This window comes from Antechinus flavipes, chromosome 2, assembly GCF_016432865.1.
Source record: "Antechinus flavipes isolate AdamAnt ecotype Samford, QLD, Australia chromosome 2, AdamAnt_v2, whole genome shotgun sequence".
NCBI lineage: Eukaryota > Metazoa > Chordata > Mammalia > Dasyuromorphia > Dasyuridae > Antechinus > Antechinus flavipes.
The window spans coordinates 275,017,989-275,037,940 of NC_067399.1; the positions used below are offsets into that span (position 1 = coordinate 275,017,989).

Consider the following 19,952-nt stretch of genomic DNA (forward strand, 5'->3'; position numbering starts at 1 on the left):
CTGGACCTTTCAGATAGATTAATGCTTGAAGTGGCTTGAAATTCCCCACTCCATCCCATGCCTACCCATCAAAGGAAAAAAAATGTATCTTACTTTTTTTATTTTTCTTCTGTTTTTTATGCTTCACATAGACTTCTAAGCAGGAAACTTGTCTAGACTGTAACAAAAGAAATCCTTATCACAATCTCTATGGCATAGTCTATCCCCAACTGCTTCTGGCCGTAGTAAAGGGCCTTGGCAGAAGGGAAAAAGATTTAAGTGACAGAGCAATTGTGTGTGTGTGTGTGTGTGTGTGTGTGTGTGTGTGTGTGTGACAGAGACTAAGGCAGAGTAAAAATTCAGAGCCACAACAGGTAAGAGATGGTTCAGGAGAACCACAGGTCATGATTTTATCCAGATCTAGAGAAGAAGGCTTGGGAACCTGGAAAACAAGCCTTTCCTCAGCTAGGGAGGAAATGAGTAGCTATTTATATCTGAGCTCCTATGCAAACAAATAAAAATTAGGGGAGGGAGGTGGACGGGGAGGAGATTCATAAGAAGGTGGCAGAGGCAGATAAGATTCAATTACAACAGGATCCTAGGGCCTGTTCAGATTGTTTGGGATGCCCTAGAATGTTGGTTTATTGAATACATTTGCTTCTAACACCTGAACCAACAGTTGTGGCTTGTAAATCTTTGTCTGCTTTTGGAGATCTGGGCAGGAAGAGAATCTGAGCAGTGGTATGTGAGGGATTGGTAAAAAGAGGTCATTACTAGGGAAACAGAAGATCTCTGTGATTATTATCTTGGAAGGAGCAAACAGGCTTGGTATGCAATACATCCCTTGGGAAGAATGTTCCCTTTGTGGGAAAGTATATGAGAGTAGGGCTGGGCTTGGTTATACTCCTTTGGGGTAGCTGAAGGACCCTAAAGGGGATAAGACTGAAATACCAATGAAATAACCAGCCAAGGGTATCATAGGTCTCCCTTCAAATATGCATCCCCAACTCCCCAACTATCTACCTCATTTCTTCACATTTCCAACCTGTCCCATAAAAATCCCACTTTGGAGGCAGCAGTGGGTGTGATTTTTCAATGAGGTCAATAGAATCCAATTTGTGGTCAGTTTCCTTTCTTATAGTCCCATTCCCCTTCAGGGCTGCAATAACTTGCCCAGCTAGAATTGCTCAGGGAGGAATAGTTACCACTAGCACGCCATTGGTGAGGAGTCTTTCAGGTGGAGTGGGACTGAAAAACAAGATTAAATCCCCCAGTTAGCTGTTGTTCCTTGAAGAAGCACCCTCTTCCCCAGTCTCTTCTGGCCAGTGGATCTTCTGAATGGACCCTGAGAGCCCAGATCTTCTTGGATACGATTTCTATAGGGGCTATATTACCTTCCCCACACCCAGCACCAGTTTCTGGTATGTCAGCCTAAGGACTATCATCAGCACACTGATTCAATGATTAATTTATTTGTAAACTCAACTTCATAGTCCCTTTCACTGAGACTAAGGATACTCTCACAGTGTCTTTTTAAGGGAAGAGAATCTTGGGAGGATAGCAAGTTAACTATTATTCTGGAGAGTTTATCTGTCATGGTAGGAGAGAATATTCTCAAGAATATTTTTTGAGAAACTTATGAAATTAATGATCAAGGAGAAAGACTACTGACATTTCCTGAGAGAAAATAGTTAAACTCTTATGCTATAGAGAAGGTATCCTAAAGAAAATTCTTGAGAAAATTTATTATCCAGAGAGAGGTGAACAGTGAGAGTTGAAAAGTCAGCAGTTGATAGAGGTGACTGACTATAATCTTTCTCATTGTAATATATTGTTGAAATATTTAAATATATCTATATATTGTTTGTCATAGTGTTAATCAATTAACATTATATATGTATAACATTGACATTATATGTCATATATTTATATAGATTAAATGTTACATACATAAATTAACTATATAATTTATGATATTGATATTATAATAAGAGCTAATATTTATATAGTGCTTACTACGTGCTAAGCACTTCACAATTATCTCATTTAATCCTGACAACAACTCTGGGAGGAACTCACCATTATGACTCTCATTTTACACTTGAAGAAACTGAGGCTAACAGAGATTAAGTGACTAGCCCAGTGTCACACAGCTACTAAGTGTCTAAGGCCACTCAAGTCTTCCTAATTCCAGATCTGGTGTCCTATCCAATGCATATTTATTTAAGTTTATGAAACAAGAAAATGTGATATTGAAAGAGAAATGAGTAAAAAACTTATGGGAAAAGAGGACATTAGTTTATTTAATAAGCTGGGGGTGGGAACCCAGAGATAATTGATTCCTGAGAGATTGTGTATTTATCTTATTTTATGAGGAAATGTCATTACCTTGATTGACCTAGAATTTAGGATAAAATTTTCTAAGGAGGGGTAGCTAGATAGTGTAGTGTCGGCTCTGAAAATAGGACTTGAGTTCAAATCTGACCTCAGACACTTAATACTTGCTAGCTGTGTGACTCTGGGCAAGTTACTTAACCCCAATTGCCTCAGCCAAAAAAAAAAAATTATAAGGAAATGAGTTAATAGTAACTAAAGAGAGGTATGATAATTGTCATCTTGGCTATATGAAGTGGTGAGGAAGGGGATAGGGGTCATTCCTAAAACGCTGCTAGACCTTTATTTGTTTATTCAACATATCTATTAAACATACTATGTATATTCAAGACAGTGTTTTGGTACTTATGCATAGACTAATAGGTGCCCAGATTCTGGAATGATATGGGAGCTCACTCGCCTCTCCTCCAGCAAAAATTCCACTTCCAGTTCTTCCATGCCCTACCAGGAGAAAAAGAAAGAAAGAAATTATCTCTGAGTTATGACCCTATTCACCTGATATTTTCCTGTCCCATAGAACCCCTTGCAAAGACAGATCCTATTGGCTTTTAAGATACCCAAGTGCTTCTACTCTCTTTACAAGAGTTGTTATTGCAGTCTATGAAGTATAGAGCACTGATTATGGTTATTGTAAGACCTAGAGCTTAGAAACTACCTAATCCAATCTTTTCATTTTATGGATGAAAAAACTATCTCAGAAAGGTAAAGTTCTTTGCCTAAGTCATCAGAGGAAGACAACTCATAGATTTAAAGCTGGAAGGGACTTTAGAAATTATCTGGTCTAATGTTCTTATTTTACTAATGAGAAAATTAAAACTTGGAGAGGTCACAGAGGTCATGTAGATTTAGAGGTGGAAAAAACTTTAAGGAAGCATCTTCCTTAACCCTCTTCCCCAGTCTCTTCTGGCCAGTGGATCTTCTGAATGGACCCTGAGAGCCCAGATCTTCTTGGATACGATTTCTATAGGGGCTATATTACCTTCCCCACACCCAGCACCAGTTTCTGGTATGTCAGCCTAAGGACTATCATCAGCACACTGATTCAATGATTAATTTATTTGTAAACTCAACTTCATAGTCCCTTTCACTGAGACTAAGGATACTCTCACAGTGTCTTTTTAAGGGAAGAGAATCTTGGGAGGATAGCAAGTTAACTATTATTCTGGAGAGTTTATCTGTCATGGTAGGAGAGAATATTCTCAAGAATATTTTTTGAGAAACTTATGAAATTAATGATCAAGGAGAAAGACTACTGACTGGCCTCTCCCTTTCAGAAACCTGGAGAAGTTCCTTGTCCATGGTCATCCATTTTAACTCTAGATCAAGTGATTTTAAGTCTTCTTTTTCTTACATATACTCTTAAGGCTTATCTTTATCTGTGATGTCCCCACCAATTACTGTTCTATACTAGTCATAGACCTTAACAGGTCTACCAACATTTAAACCGGACATCTGGTCATAAAGCTCATGAACTTGAGTAAGAGTTCACCTTTCTAAGAAAACTTCATCTACACCAAAATGAAGATTCTTGGGATGAGGATCTAAAACACAATTGGATCAAAAAAAAAAAAAAAACCTTCATAAGTACAAGATGGTTGGGGAAAGATTAGACAGTAGTTTGATATATTTAGAACTTAATATGAGTCAACTGTGCACAATGGCAACTGAAAAAATACTAATGAGATGTTATGTTGCATTAAGAAAAGTCTAGCCTCCAGGATTAGGGAAGTGATTGACCTGCTCTACTTTGCTTTGGTCAGACCGCTTGAGCATGGATTCCATCTAGAGGCTAACTCAATGATTGGTCAGTGCTTTCATGGAATTTCTATTATGAGAAGTTACAAAACATATTTTCTTTCTTACTTTTCTTAATTACTTATCTTACTCTCTACTTCAAGTTCATTTGGGTTTGCTTAGCCTCCACCATAGTGATTGGTTCGTGTGAGTACCCTCCTTCCTCCTCATTCCCTTTCAGCATCCCTTCATTTTTTTTGTCTTCCCCTATTAGCATCAAAGTTTCTATGCCAATTAGTACTGGCATGGGGGTCATGAATGATTGCTGTACTTCCATGCTAGACAAGATAGGGGACCCAGTTTCAAAAACAAAAATGATAACCCAATAGAATGGAGATTAACTAGATCTCTATTAATTAGGCATATTGTACAAATCATGACTGTGCTTTAGCAGTATTGTATCTGCCTAGTCTATCTGAGGTTCCTGCTTATTTGGTTCAAAGTAGGATAGGTATCTATACCTTTTAAAATAGAAGGCCCTATCTAGGCAAATTTGGGCAAGTCATTTAGCCTCTCTGGCCCTCAGTTTCTTCAGCTGTAAAAGTGAAAGAGATGGTCCAGATGACCTTTGAATTCCCTTCCAATATTGTATCAATGCTCCTATGAAGGACCCACAATGTGCCAAGGTATTTACCCACCTCAGGGTTGAGTGGAAATTTCACATGGGTCCGTTTTCGGCAACACAGTTTACTGAGGTCATAGAGGACAGTCAAGAGATGATCGTCTGGAGTAAGTGAGTCTTCATCACAAACACTTAGTTCAAGCACATTCTGGGGAGAGAGAGAAGAGGAGGAATAACAAGAAAGGAGAACCTCCAATTCCCAGAACTTTATTACCTCAATTTTTGGAAGAGAAAATTAATTTGATCAGAGATTGGTTCCAGGAAGAATAGAGTTGGGAGACTCTTTAAAGACTAAAGAGTCCAACTCCTACACATAGGAGGGGGCAGTGGGAAAAGTATGAAAGATGGGATGGTACAGTGGAAGGAGTGGAGAGTGTGGAACTAGAACATCTGGGTCTGGAATGCTATTCTACTATATACCTGAGAATACTTGAAAAAAAAATCATTGGGCTTCAGTTCTCTCCTCTGTAAAATAAGAGGGTTGAACTATATAAGCTCCTCAGGTTCCTTTTAGATCTATATTTAAGAGATTTTTGAGTCAGAGAAACTGAATTCATTTCCTGGCTTTGGAATTCCCTATGAAACTTTGGGCAAGTGACTCAATTTCTCTGGATTTCAGTTTCCTCATCTGTAAAATGAGGAGGTGGATTTGAATTGGAAGACTTCTAAAGTCTCTTCCAGTTCCAAATCTGTGATCCTATGATTTTACAAAGAAACTGAAGTCTAGAATAGTTGACCGACATATCCAAGGACACACTAGAAGTGGAAGAGGCAAGATTTTCATTTTCTTTCTTTCTTTCTTTCTTTCTTTCTTTCTTTCTTTCTTTTTTTCTTTCTTTCTTTCTTTCTTTCTTTTTCTCTGTCTCTTTCTTTCTTTCTTTTCTTCCTTCCTTCCTTCCTTTTTTTTCCTTCCTTCCTTCCTTTTTTCTTTTCTTCCTTCCTTCCTTTTTTCTTTCCTTCTTTCCTTCCTTCCTTCCTTCCTTCCTTCCTTCCTTCTTTTCTTCCTTCCTTCCTTCCTTCCTTCCTTCCTTCCTTCCTTCCTTCCTTCCTTCCTTCCTTCCTTCCTTTCTTCCTTCCTTCTTTCCTTCCTTCTTTCCTTCTTTCCTTCCTTTCTTATGCAAGGGGCAGCTAGATGGCACAGTGGATAGAGAACTGGCATTGAAGTCAGGAGGAGTTGAGTTCAAATTCAGCCTTAGATGCGTGACACTCACTAGCTGTGTGACCCTGGATAAGTCACTTAACCCCAATTTCCTTGCAAAAAATAAATAAAGGTTATGCCAGTTTATTACAAGGAAAAAAAAGTATACATTTTGTTAGGTATTTTAATCTGAAGCCATTTGATCATATTCTAAGTGGCCTCTCTTACATATCAGTGTTTTATAATCAAGCAATGAAAAAAAGTTGTCATTTTTTTGGGGGGAATGATTATATGTGCTGCATGAGGGCATGTACCCAGCATGTGATCTTGTCTGCATCTAATCCAAATATCTGCCATCTTCATTTGAATCTTAGCTCTAGCTGAAGGGGATCCAGTCAAAGGGCATAGGGCAGCCCACCAAATTTTGGGTTCCATTCCATCCCCAACATGGTGGTCAGGATCTTTCAACCATGAGAAACTATACAAAGCCTAGAGTCTTCACTTGCTAGTGACCACCAAGGCTGTAGGGAGCTGTTGTTGCTGCAGCTGAGAGCCAAAATTTTACACTGTATCACACAACTGCTAGGAAAGAACACAGGGATTTGCAGGTGAGAATGAGTGTGGGTGTGGGGTGGTTGACCCAGAAGTCCCTCCAGAGATAGGAAGGAGCTAAAGTATTAAAAAGGGAAATACCTCTTCCCTCTTCTTATCAGTTCCCCCAGGCCTAGTTACTCATCAGCTTTTGGACTTCCCACTCAGAGGCTACTTCCATCTTGGAAGTCGGCATTGTCAGAACTTTGGGAGGAGGTGGGGCTGGGAATACAGTCTCCAGAGCTCCAAAGATATTTGCTTATATCACCCTAAGCCTGTCCCATTTTAAAGGATCTCTTCCTCTGGCGGATAGTGGGATGTGGGAGGATCAGGATGGGTAGGATAGTCAGTGAAAATGGCCACCCAGGGAAGGAATGTAACAGGTTTTGTGGCCTTATAATCAGGTACAAACCCTTCATAAGGAGGCCCAGAGTAGGGAAAACTGGATTTGATGCTGAGAGAGAGAGCAAGAGCGGGCAAGAGAGAGATTGAGATTCTAGGAAATTTTGTCCCCAACAAAATTTGTTGAGTCTTGAAACTCTTACCTTACAACCTCTTAGCACTGTATTGATAAGATCACTGTATACAATGTTTTAAGATGAACACTCGTTTTAAGTAGCTCTTCATCTAAAATTTGTCCTATTTCTTTTTATTTTTATCTTATTTTTATTATAAGTTCCAAATTCTCTACCTTCCTCTATACCTCTCCAACTCAATGAGCAGGCAAGAAATATATTATATATGAATTGTGGGAATTTAGCAAAATACGTTATTTCCACTTTGTGATTCAATTCTGGATCTCACTTCCTATTCTATCCAATTATGGGTTTCCAATTTCTGTCTTGTAAGAAAAATGTATTCAGGTATGGCAATTATAAGAAACCTTTACTGCATTGTTTGAGCCTAGCTTTGCAAGGTTGGGAAGATAGACCACTTCTGCCTATTTCTTAGATGCTTTTAAAAAAGAATCTAAGTTATGCTGAACAGAAACCCAGTCAGATTCAAAGATTGATGTAAGTGGTTTTCTCACAATTACCCATCTCAAGAAATCCATATGTCTAATCTGAAAACTGGCCCTGTACTGCTCAGTCCATTATTGTTTCTCAATTCTTTTGATGAATACAAACACTTGGGGTGAAGTGAATGCAGAGAGACACTTCTTTTTCTGATTTTAGGGGAATTGCACATGTTTACTTTCTTCCTCCCAATTTGGAAAGCCCCTAATCTTTTCTCCAACTAGAAATCAGATTACCTCATCTTATATTCTGTTGTATATCCTATTGTTTTCTTTTATGCATAAAAATCTGTCTCACCTTGTATTAAGGATCTGTTTCCAAACTGAGGAGGAATCCTGGTCTTGATTTGTAATGTAACTGGTATATATTGGTTAATAAATTGATATGCTCAGAAGCTTGAACCTTTGTTTCCTCAATTATTTCAACTTAAATCCATCACAATATGAAGTCATGCAAAACATATTTCCATATTAGTCATGGTCCTTTCTCCCCCAAAAGCAAAAAAATTTATGAGAAAAATATTTGCTTTCATCTGCACAGAGTCCATCAGTTCTCTATCTGAAGATGAATATCATTTTTCTTCTGTTTTTGCTCACTTCATTTTGCATTAATTCATATACATCTTCCTAGATCTTTCTGAAACCATCTCCTTTAACATTTTTTAGCAGAACAATAGTATTCCATCATATTAACATATCATAATTTGTCCAGTCATTTTCCAATTCATAGGCATCTCTTCAGTTTCCAATTCTTTATCATTGCAAAAAAGAGCTGCTATAAATATTTTTGTATTTATGGGTTCTTTTCCTTTGTCTTTTCTTTCTTTAGGATATAGACTTAGTAGACTGAGTGGATGCCCATCAGTTGGAGAATGGCTGAATAAATTGTGGTATATGAATATTATGGAATATTATTGTTCTGTAAGAAATGACCAGCAGGATGATTTCAGAAAGGCCGGGAGAGACTTACATGAACTGATGCTGAGTGAAATGAGCAGGACCAGGAGATCATTATCTACTTCAATACCAATACTATATGATGATCCAATTCTGATGAACGTGGCCCTTTTAAACAATGAAAATGAACCAAATCAGTTCCAGTAGAGCAGTAATGAACTGAACCAGCTACACCCAGAGAAAGAATTCTGGGAGATGACTATGAACCACTACATAGAATTCCCAATCCCTCTATTTTTGTCTGCCTGCATTTTTTATTTCCTTTTTATACAGCAAATTAACTGTTTGGACATATATACATATATTGTATTTAACTTATACTTTAACATATTTAACATGTATTGGTCAATCTGCCATCTGGGGGAAGGAGTGAGGGGAAGGAGGAAAAAAGTTGGAACAAAAGGATTTGCAACTGTCAATGTTGAAAAGTCACCTATGCATATATCTTGTAAATAAAAAGCTATAATTAAAAATAAAAATAAAAAAAGGATATAAATCTAGTAGTGACTGCTGCCAAAGGATGACATGGCTTTATAGCCATTTGGGCTTAATTTCAAACAGTTCTCCAGAATAGTTGGATCAGTTCATAGTTCCATCAATAGCACATTACTATGCGATTGTCCCACATATCTTTCATCATTTGTCATTTTCCTTTTCTGATAGCTTAGCCAATCTGATGGTCCTGAAGTGGTACCACAAAGTTGTTTTAATTTGCATTTCTCTAATTATTAGTGATTTAAAGCAGTTTTTTTTTTCATGTGATTGATAGCTTTGATTTTTTTTCCCCCTGAAAACTGCCTTCATATCCTTTGACCATTTATCGATTTGGGGAAGAGCTTTTTTTCATATAAATTTGACTTAATTCCCTATTTATTTGAGTAAAGAGATCATCATCAGAGAAATTTGTTTTAAATTTCTCCTCAGTTTCCTGCTTATCTTCTAATTTTGACTACATTAATTTTGTTTGTGCAAAAATTTTAATTTTGTGTAATCAAAATTATCCATTGTATCTCCTATGAACTTCTTTATCTCTGTTTAGGCATAAACTCCCCCTGTCAAAGATTTACATGAACTGATGCTGAATGAAACAAGCAGAACCAGGAATACATGGTACACAATAACAGTAAGAAGGTACAATGATCAGCTATAAAAGACTTGGTTCTTCTCAGTGGTTCAGTGATCCAAAGCAATCCCAATAGACTTTGGATATAAAATATCATCTGCATCCAGAAAAAAGAATTAAGGAGACTAAATGCAAATCAACATATGCTATGTTCAATTATTTTTTCTGGGTTTTTTTATTTCTCTCATAGTTTTTCCCTTTTACTCTGATTTTTTTCTCTCCTAACATGATTCATAAAACAATGTGTATTAAAAATAAAGACATTTAATAGAAAAATTCCCCCTCTCCATAGATCTGATAGGTAATTTTTTCCATGCTCCCCTAATTTGCTTATGATATCACCCTAAGTCCTATTTCAAAGGAATATCCAGGGACCTGGGCCAGCCTTTGGTCATTATGAGTCCAAATGAACCCAAGGATATGTGATCACCTCATCAGCTTCCCCATTAGTTGATTTTTAGTGAATCTTTTTTAAAAATTGAACTAAATTCCTCACTTAACAAAAATCTATTTTTCTTATCTTCCCTTTCTCTCTCCTGATGGAAAAAACAAAACAAAACAAAACAAAAAACCCCGAAACTCCCACATAACAAATATGCAGTCAGAACAAATTCCTGAATTGATCAGGTCCAAAAAATAAATGTCTCAGTCTGCACTGAGTCCCTCACTTCTCTCTCAGGAGATTAGTAGCATGCTTCATGAATTTTCTGGAAATGTGGTTGGCCACTGCTTTGATTAGAGTTTTTAAGTCTTTCAAAATTATCTGTGCAGTGTTGCTGTATTATATAACTTGTTCTCCTCGTTCTACTCATTTCATCGGTTTACATGAGATCTCTCTCAATAGTATTTTATCACATTCATATACTTTAATTTATTTAGTCATTCTGTAGTCAATGGGGATTCTCTCCTTTGCAGTTCTTTCTTTGGTCCCACAAAAGAGTTGCTATAAATGCTTCTGTACACAGAGGTTCCTTTCTTTTTGTTTTGATCTCTTTGGAATACAAGACCTGTAGGGATATCAGTGGATCAAAGGTATGCTTAGTTTGTAAATTTGGGGAACATACTTCCAAACTGCTTTCAAGAATTCCTGGACCAATTCACAACTCCACCAAAAGGTGCTTTAAAGTACCTATCTTTCTATAGCAACTTAACATTTATCATTTTCCCTTTTTGTCAACTTTGTTCATCTAATGAATGTAAGGTGAAACCTTAGAATTGCTTTAATTTGCATTTCTCTGATTATTAATGACTTGGAGAAAATTTTTATATGACTATTGATAACTTAGATTTCTTCCTTAGAAAACTTAGAACTTAGTAAATATTCATATCATTTGAAGAATAGCTCTTATTCTTATCAATTTGAATTAGTTCCTTTTGTTTCTTAGAAATGAAAGCCTGAGTAGACAGACTTGCTGCAAAGATTTCTGCCCCCCCTCAATTTTCTATTTTCTTTCCAATCAACCCTCTTAGAACAAGATCTTTTTAATCTTATGCAATCAAAATTGTCCATTTAATCTTCTGTGATTCTTTTTACCTCTTGTTTATTTGTGAATTACAATAAAAATTGTTAGATTAGTGCAAATAATATACTTTTAGATAGAAAATAACTATACTTTCCAAAACAAAACAAAATTTAGTGAGAAGAGTGGCATTGGATTACGTATTTATTGACAATCTCTTCAATGTCTGGCTTAATTAAAGACAGATTTTTATATCTGCTATTGCATGTAATCTGTTGCAAGAACATGTTGTTTTGGCTGAATTACACAGATATATAGTTGAAAATCTGGTCTTACACAGATATGTAGTTGAAAAAAGACAAATTTTTAAACAGGCAAATAGCTTCATTCTGAGAATAGCTTTGATGTCACAGACTCCATAAAACATTCTTAAAGACTTTCAGAGATCCTTGGAATACACTTAATCTATAATTTTCTTTTTCTGCTTTGACTCTCACTGGATTTAATATCAAAGCTATATTCTATGTTATAGAAAAAATTTAGTGTATCCTTTTTATTTGCTATTTCCCCAAACAATTTGTGTAATATTGGGACTATATATATATTTTTTAGTACTTGATAAAATTCACATGTAAATCCATTAAATCCTGATGCTCACTTCCAGGAACTCATTTATGATTTGTTCAATTTCTTTTTCTGATATTGCTTACATGGCTTATATCTATTAATATTTACTATATTAGAAATTAAACAGATATTTCATTCATTTATTAGCTTACTTAAAATATTTATTGTTTTTATCAATTTGAGCACTTAAGTTTTTATAAATATTCATCCATTTCATTTAAATTATCAAGTTTTTGGCATGTAATTGGGCAAAATAATTTATAATAATTTTCTTTATTTTTTCATTTGTTGTAAATGTACCTTTTTCATTTTTATTCTGGGGATCTGTTTTTCTTCTCTCTTTTTACAAATCAAAATAATGGTTTACCTGTTGGTTCTTTTTTTAAGCTTCCACTTTTACTTAATGGAATCTTTTATTATTTCCAATATTGTTAATTTCTTATGTAATTTTTAAAATTTGTATTTTGACTTTTAATTAGGTTTTAAAAATTTTTTTGGTTTTCTATTTTTAGTTATGTGATCAACTCATTTATCTCTTTTTTTTCCTTCTTCTTTGTTGATGAAGGCATATAGAGTTATACATTTTCCCCTGAGAATTCTTTATCTGAATACCAAAAATATTGGCATGCTATCTCATTGTCATTATTATTATTATTATTATTATTTGCAGAGGCAATTGGGATTAAGTGACTTGCCCAGGGTCACACAACTAGAAAATGTTAGGTGTCTGAGATCAGATTTGAATTCAGGTCCTCCTGACTTCAGGGCTGGTGCTCTAACCACTGCACCACCTAGCTGCCCCTCATTGTCATTATTATCTTTAATGAAAGTATTTTTTGTTTCTATGATTTCTTTTTTAATCTATCCATTCCTTAGAATTAAGTTATTTAGTCTCCAATTAATTCTTACTCAGCAGAACTGCTAGCTGGTGTTTATTCCTATTCCCAGCAGTAAGTCAAAGCCCCTTTATGTTGAATCTAAAAACTCTTCTTGATCTTTGGTCAGCTCCAGGTCCCATTTAGTCCTTCACTGGAAGCCTCCACATTGTAGTTTTCTTAGGACCCATTGTTTGAAAACCTCTAAAACGTCCCTCTGCCAACTTAGACTGAGAAATGACTGATTTTTTCCCTTGTATTTCCTAATCAGGACTTGGCCTGGCATTTTTTCTAGACCTTTGTTGGAGTTATAGTGATGGGGAGAAGGGAAACAGAGAGAAGCTGGACTATATGGCCTTTTCTTTTCTTATTGTAGTAAGTTTATTTATTTATTCATTGCTGAGGCATTTGGGGTTAAGTGACAGCTAGGAAGTGTTAAGTGTCTGAGACCAGATTTGAACACAGGTCCTCCTGACTTCAGGACTGGTGCTCTATCTACTGTTCCACCTAGCTACTCCAGTTTAATTAATTTTTTTAATACATATTGCTCTATGAATCATTTTGGGGGAGAAAAATCAGAGCAAAAAGGAAAAACCATAAGACAGAGAAAAAAAAAACTAGAAGAAGAAGTGAAGATAGCATGTGTTGATTTCAATCTCCTTAGTTATTTTTCTGGATATAAATGGCATTTTCTGTTCAAATTCTATTGGGATTGCTTTGGATCACTGAACCACTGAAAAGAACCAAATCTTTCATAGTTGATCATAGCACATTCTTGCTGTTTTTGTGTACAATGTACTCGTGGGTCTGCTTGTTTTGCTCAGCATCAGTTCATGTAAATCTTTCCAGGCCTTTCTATAATCATTTTGTTCATCATTTTTTAGAGAACAATAATATTCCATTATCTACATGTACCACAACTTGTTCAGCCATTTTCCAAATGACGGGCATCCACTCCTTTTCCAATTCTTTGCTATCACAAAAAAAGCTGCCACAAACATTTTTGCATATGTGGGGCCCTTTTCCTTCACTTATGATTTCCTTGGGATACAGACCTAGTAATGGCACTGCTGGGTCAAAGGGTATATACAGTTTATAGCCCTTTGGGCTTAGTTATAGATTGCACTTCAGAATGGTTGGATCATTTCACAACTCCACCAACAATGTATTAGTGTCCCAGTTTTCCCATATCCCCTCCAATATTTATCATTATCTTTTCTTGTCATTTTAGCCAATATGAGAGGTGTGAGGTGATATCTCAGAGTTGTTTTAATTTGCATTTCTCTATTCAATAGTAATTTAGAATATTTTTTCACATAACTATCAATAGTTTTAATTTCATCATCTGAAAATTGTTCTTATCAGTTTAGGAATGACTTTTATGCTTATACATTTGATATAGTTCTTTATATATTTTAGAAATGAGACCTTTATCAGAAATACTATCTGTAAAGACTTTTCCCCAACTTTGTACTTCCCTTTTAATCTTGTTTTTGTTGATTTTATTTGTGCAAAAACTTTTTAATTTACTATAATCAAAGTTGTCCATTTTGCCTTTTATAATATTCTTTAGTTTTTCTTTGGTCATAAATTCCTTCCTTTTCCAAAGATCTGATAGGTAAATTATCCCTTGTTCTAGTTTATGGCATCATCCTTTATGCCCAAATCATGTATCCATTTTGACCTTATTTTGGAATGGGGTGTGAGGTAGGTCTATGTTGGGTTTCTGACATATTATTTTCCAGTTTTCCCAGCAATTTTTTATCATATATTGAGTTCTTATTCCAAAAGCTATGGTTTTGGGGGGTTATCAAATACTAGAATGCTATAGGGCTTGATTATTGTGTCATGTATATCTGATCCACTATTCTATTTCTTAACTAGTATCAAATGATTTTGATTACTGCAGCTTTATAATATAGTTTTAGGTTTGGTACTGCTAAGCCTCCATCCTTTGTGTTTTTTTTCCATTAATTCCCTTGATATTCTTGACCTTTTGTTTTTCCAGATAATTTTTGTTATTATTATTCTAGTTCCATAAAATAATATTTTGGCAGTTTAATTGATATGGCATTGGACAAGCAGACTAATTTAGGCAGAATTGTCATTTTTATTATATTAGTTTTGCCTACCCACGAACAACTGATATTTTTCCAATTGTGTACATTTTATTTTATTTGTGTGAGAAGTGTTTTGTAATTGTGTTCATTTAGTTCTTGGATAGGTAGACCCCCAAGTATTTTATTTTATGGCCTTTTCTTATTATTCCATCTTGGCTCTCTCTTTATGAATTTAATGTAGATCTGGAGATCCTAAGCTGAATGAAATCATTTGACCTCTCTGGATGTTTTGATGGCTTCTAAAGGCAACATGATCTTCCTATAGTCCTTGAGATAAAAAATAACCTTAGTCACATCAATCTATAGCAAGAGTTCTTAATCATTTTTGTGTCATAACCCACTTGATGGTCTAGTGAAGCCTATGAATTCCTTCTCATCATAATATTTTTAAAATAAAATTTAATAAAGTAAAATACATAGAATTACAAACGAAACCAAAAGTTAATAAAAATGGAGATGAGATTCCTCCCCTCTCTTTTTCTCTCCCTCCTTCCCACCCTCCCCTTCAAGTTCTGTAATATATTGTTGGATTCCTTGAGTTTATATGGATCCTGATCTAGACCTTATTCCTTGTGTTAGAAACAGAATAGCTTTTGAATCATAATAACCCACCCCCCCAATAGTGACTCCCCTCATTCCTTCTCATTTTTAGCTCTAGTCTATCTTGTCCATCAGTCTCTCATTTATCAGTCATGTAAAAGAATCATGGTTTAGAGCTAGAAGAGAACCCATAAATCACTCCCTCATTTTACAGATGAAGAAATTGAGGACTAGAGAGGTTAAGTCACTTGCTTGGGATCATTTAAATAGTAAATATGTAAGGCAAGATCTGAACTGAGGTCTTCCTGACTGAGTTTAACATTCTGTTCATTACCCAAGACTATCTCACAAAACTTAAAGAGTTGGAAGGAACCCCAGAAATCTTCTAACCTCTTCATCTTATAGATGGAAAGCTTGAGTACAAATCTGACCTCAGATCTTACTAACTGTGATCTTGGACAAGTCACTTAACCTTGCTTACCTCAGTTTCCTCAATTGTAAAATGAGTTGAAGTTGGCAAAGCATTCCAGTATATTTGTCAAGAAAACTCTAAATGGGGATATGAAAAGTTGAGCACAACTGAAAAAGGACTAAACAACAACAGTTTCTGACTACAAATTCACACTTTTTTTTACTATATCAAATGTTTTCTCTGTCAAGAGTACTAGAAGCACATTTAGAAATGGACAAGAAACACTTAGGCAGAAGAACAGGGACAAATAAGTTAATAGGGAGACCAAAAAGTAGAAAAAAGATAGCTGAGGTCACTTGGATCTTACCTTAACCTGACATTGGATCCGGAAATTGAAGGTTTCATTCCATTCTGGGTTGCGGCAGTTGGAGATGGTTCTTGTTCTCGGTTTCTCATGGGAGGCAGTTGGGAGCCAGAGACTTACAAAGCAATCTGTCAGACTCACTGCTCCACATGGAGGGGAGAGACAAAGAGATGGAGAGATTAGGAGTCAGAGAAGGGGAAAAAGAAGATGGATTTGGGGATATGAATAGAAGTAAAATTTGTATCCTCCACTATTTTTTTTTTTTTACTAAATTAAGGCAGTCTGTCATTTGGGAGAGGTAGCACACTGGCTCATAACTAATTGATATAATTAATTCAAGACTTATTTAGTAGAAAAATAGACCTTAAGAAAATGAGAAATCTGGGTCACTTTTTTTTTTTGGATTTTTTTTAATTGAAGTTTTTTTTTCAAAACATATGCAAGGATAATTTTTCAACACTGACCCTTGAAAAACCTTGTGCTCCAATTCCCCCCCTTCTTTCCTTCACTCCTTCCCTAGATGGCATGTAAGCCAATATATGTTTTAACATGGTAAAATATTTATGTTAAATCCAATATAAGCATGCATATTTATAAAATTATCTTGCTGCACACGAAAAATCAGATCAAAAAGTTAAAAAAAAAAAAAAAGATGAGAAAGAAAATAAAATTCAAGCAAGCCACAACAAAAAGAGTGAAAATGCTATGTTGTGATCCACACTTCAGTTCCCATAGTCCTTTCTCTGGATGTAGATGGCTCTCATCATCACAAGATTATTGGAACTGGCCTGGGTCAGTTTTAATGAGAATTAGAGGTAGGAAGCTTGAGATCTCCTCGCCACTGATAGGCCACTCCAGTGGGAGGACATTGACATGGAAACAAAGATGATAATAATAGTTCATTTTCTATGGCATTTTCAGGTTAAAAGGTACTTTCCTCACTACCCTATGAGCTAGGTAATGCAAGTACTCTTCCCATTTTACAAATGAAGAAATTGAGGCTTAAAGAGCGTAAATGATTTGTCCTTAGACTTTAGGAAGACCAGGAAATTTTAGGACCAGGAACCAAAGCCAGGTCTACCAATTCTAAGACCTTCTCCTATGCCACACTGAAAGCACAGAAAGTTAGAAGGAAACACCAAATATAAAGATGGAGGAATTGAAAACCAGTTCCATGCATTTCACAATTCTATTTGGCCTAGCCCCATTGTTTCTTCTCTGGAAGGGGTTGAGTTAGTAAAACCCCTTCCTGGGCATTAATCCCATTGTCAGTGTTACAGATGAGCTCTGCTGTATGTCCCTAGATCTGAATAATCCTAAGGTTTGCTGTAATAGCTATGCTTTTTATTGGATTATTACTAAGCAATCAGAGGAAAAAGCTATTTCCCTCTGAAAGATATAAAAACATTTGGATCAAAACTAGGATTGTAACCTTTCCAAGATTCCAATTTAAACTTTAACACCAATTTCAAAAACAGAGAGAACATGTTTAACCTCATTCAATCCACTGAAGGAAGGCCTTGTTCTACCTTGTCTTAAGCCTCCTCCTCCTTCTTTCCCTGACTGGTGAGTAGCTTGTTTTCTCTAGCCTAGGCCTGATTTTAGAATTGTTTCCTTAGATTAGAAGCCCTCTACCCCCATACATATCATTTGATGTTTCTCTATACAGAATGTTTTACACAGAGACAATGAGTAATAACTATAATAATTGCTCTAACCTATGCATAACTTGAGAGTGGCAGCTGACAAAATAACTCTTCATTGACTGATGCCTGAAATGCCCTTAGTATAGCTTCCTACTTTGAGTTAAAGCTTTAGTTTATTTTTTTGAAGGAGTAAACATTAAACCATATCAATCAACACATGGTCCCATAGCATTTTAGAGACTTTAGAATATAGACTATTAGAACATAACATTTTAGGGGTAGAAAGGGTTTTAAAATATAGACAGTTAAGATATAGTGTGTTAGAGGTAAAAGAGTGTTGGAACATAGTAAGGGTACAATATATTAGAGGTGGAAGGGACCTTAGAACATTGGAAGGGACCTTAGAACATGGGATGTTAGGAGTAGAAAAGGCCTTAGAATATAAGAACACACATTCTCTCCTGTGTGAAATTTTTTTAAGATTTTTTTCCCCCTGATTTTCTTTTGCATGAATGATAGGGGAGGAGAAAAGGACAAGCATAGTGGGGTGGGGAGAGAAAAAGGAGGCTAATGAGGTGGGAAAAGGGGAAAGAGAGGGAAGATTGAGTATTCCAAAAATAAGATTTGTTCTACCTCACAGTGTTGAGAGTTGACTATACTCAATAATCAGTTTTAAATCTGAATTATCTAGTGAAGAACAACATTCAGTTAATTCCAAAAAGGCTGATGGCCCCAGTAGCTATTAAAGTAACTCAATATGCTTCAGCAACAGAAGCAGCAATAGCAGCAGGGAAAATATCTAAGGAATCTGTCACTGATGGAACTCAGTGTAATCATTACAACAGGGAAGTTGTTTTCCTTAAATAGGAACACTATTACTGCTTGCACAATTAAAGTAGATGTGATCCAATCAGATGCAATCAATCTGACCCACATTTCTTGACTTCATGTATCCCTGGATTATTCTGCTCCATTGGAATCCAGTTTTGGAATAGCAGAGTTTCAACATGTTAATGAAGAGGGTGGATGAATATAATACTTAGAAATTTTCATTTCTAGATGGAAATCATTCTATACTAAAACATAAGACTCTGGAAAATTCCCTAAACTTGTTTGGAGGTAAAAGAAAATAACCTAACCTCAACATGAGCATTTCTGTAGGGAGGGAAAAGTTCTTAAATTATATTATTCCAGAATTTAGGAAATCTCTGAATGCCTAGTCTAGGATGATCTTAGGAAAGATGGATCTGGTTAATACCACAGGGAGTGGGTTTTCAAAGGGTACTAACAGATATCTGAATTGGAATAGAACAGAAAAAATAGAATCTACAACTCCTCAGTAGTACAATTTGGACAATCCTATAATATGCCTTCTTCTTTTAAAGTACAGCATAGACATCATCTCCTACATGAGACCTTTTCTCATTTGCCCAATTGATAATTTTCTCTCCTTGATATTACTTTGCACATAACATCATATTCACTTATTAGTGGACTTTTGATATCTGACCCACCCTCCTTAAAAATGTAATTTTTTGTACTTCACTGAACAGAATAACATATCTGTAGTCAGAAGTCTAGGGTTCAAATCATGACTCTACTATTGTGACTTTGGATAAGATATCATTTCACCTCTTTTGGCTTAGGTTCCTTCATTTGAAAAAATGAATTACAGTGGATGACTCTGAGGTCCATTCCAACTCTAAATCTATGATCTGAAATTCTGTGAATATACATTGATGAAAATGATGAGGGAGATGATGGAAGATGGCAGTGAAGTGCCAACAAGGATAACTTCAACTTAGAAAGGATGGTATCCTAAGGCAGACTCAATTAGTAAATTTTTTTTTCAGAGGGTGACTATCCGAGGGCTAGGTCATGGAGGTGATCTTTCTTTCCTGGAAGTGGGTCGGTAGGAAGTGATTCAGCAGTTTTTCAGAGGCAGAGGCAACTCCTACATTTGACTCAAGGATGGTTTTCCCCAGGAAGAAGTCAAACAAGTTGCTAGGTGGCTGCTGGGTCTGACCCAGCCCTGAAAAATGATGATTTCATTTGAAATATGAGGAGTTGTCCTTGAGATCTTCCAGAATAAAATATAAACCCCTCTGACATTTTAAAACCCACCCAACTTAGGTTGAACTTAGCTTTCTGGCATTATTACACACTACTCCCCTTCATACACATGATGGTTCTATTAAAGTGACCTCACTGTGTCTCATAGACAACACTATCTCCATACTTTTGGGCCAGCACCCCTTTCTGAGACACATGCCTTCCTCTCTTACACATCTTAGA

At 35.8% G+C, this 19,952-nt stretch overlaps 1 protein-coding gene across 3 annotated transcripts in view; it reads right to left on the reverse strand.

Moving 5' to 3' along the window:
• PLA2G4E (phospholipase A2 group IVE) overlaps positions 1-19,952 on the reverse strand; it is a 117,265-nt gene that overhangs the window by 36,381 nt on the left and 60,932 nt on the right. For all 3 annotated transcript variants that reach the window (XM_051977135.1, XM_051977137.1, XM_051977136.1), the window contains exons 3-7: positions 16,015-16,151; positions 4,806-4,937; positions 2,774-2,814; positions 1,185-1,227; positions 94-157 (exon numbers count right to left, since the gene is read on the reverse strand). In XM_051977135.1, the coding sequence (XP_051833095.1) occupies positions 94-157; positions 1,185-1,227; positions 2,774-2,814; positions 4,806-4,937; positions 16,015-16,151 (417 nt within the window). The remainder of the gene's footprint in view (positions 1-93; positions 158-1,184; positions 1,228-2,773; positions 2,815-4,805; positions 4,938-16,014; positions 16,152-19,952) is intronic.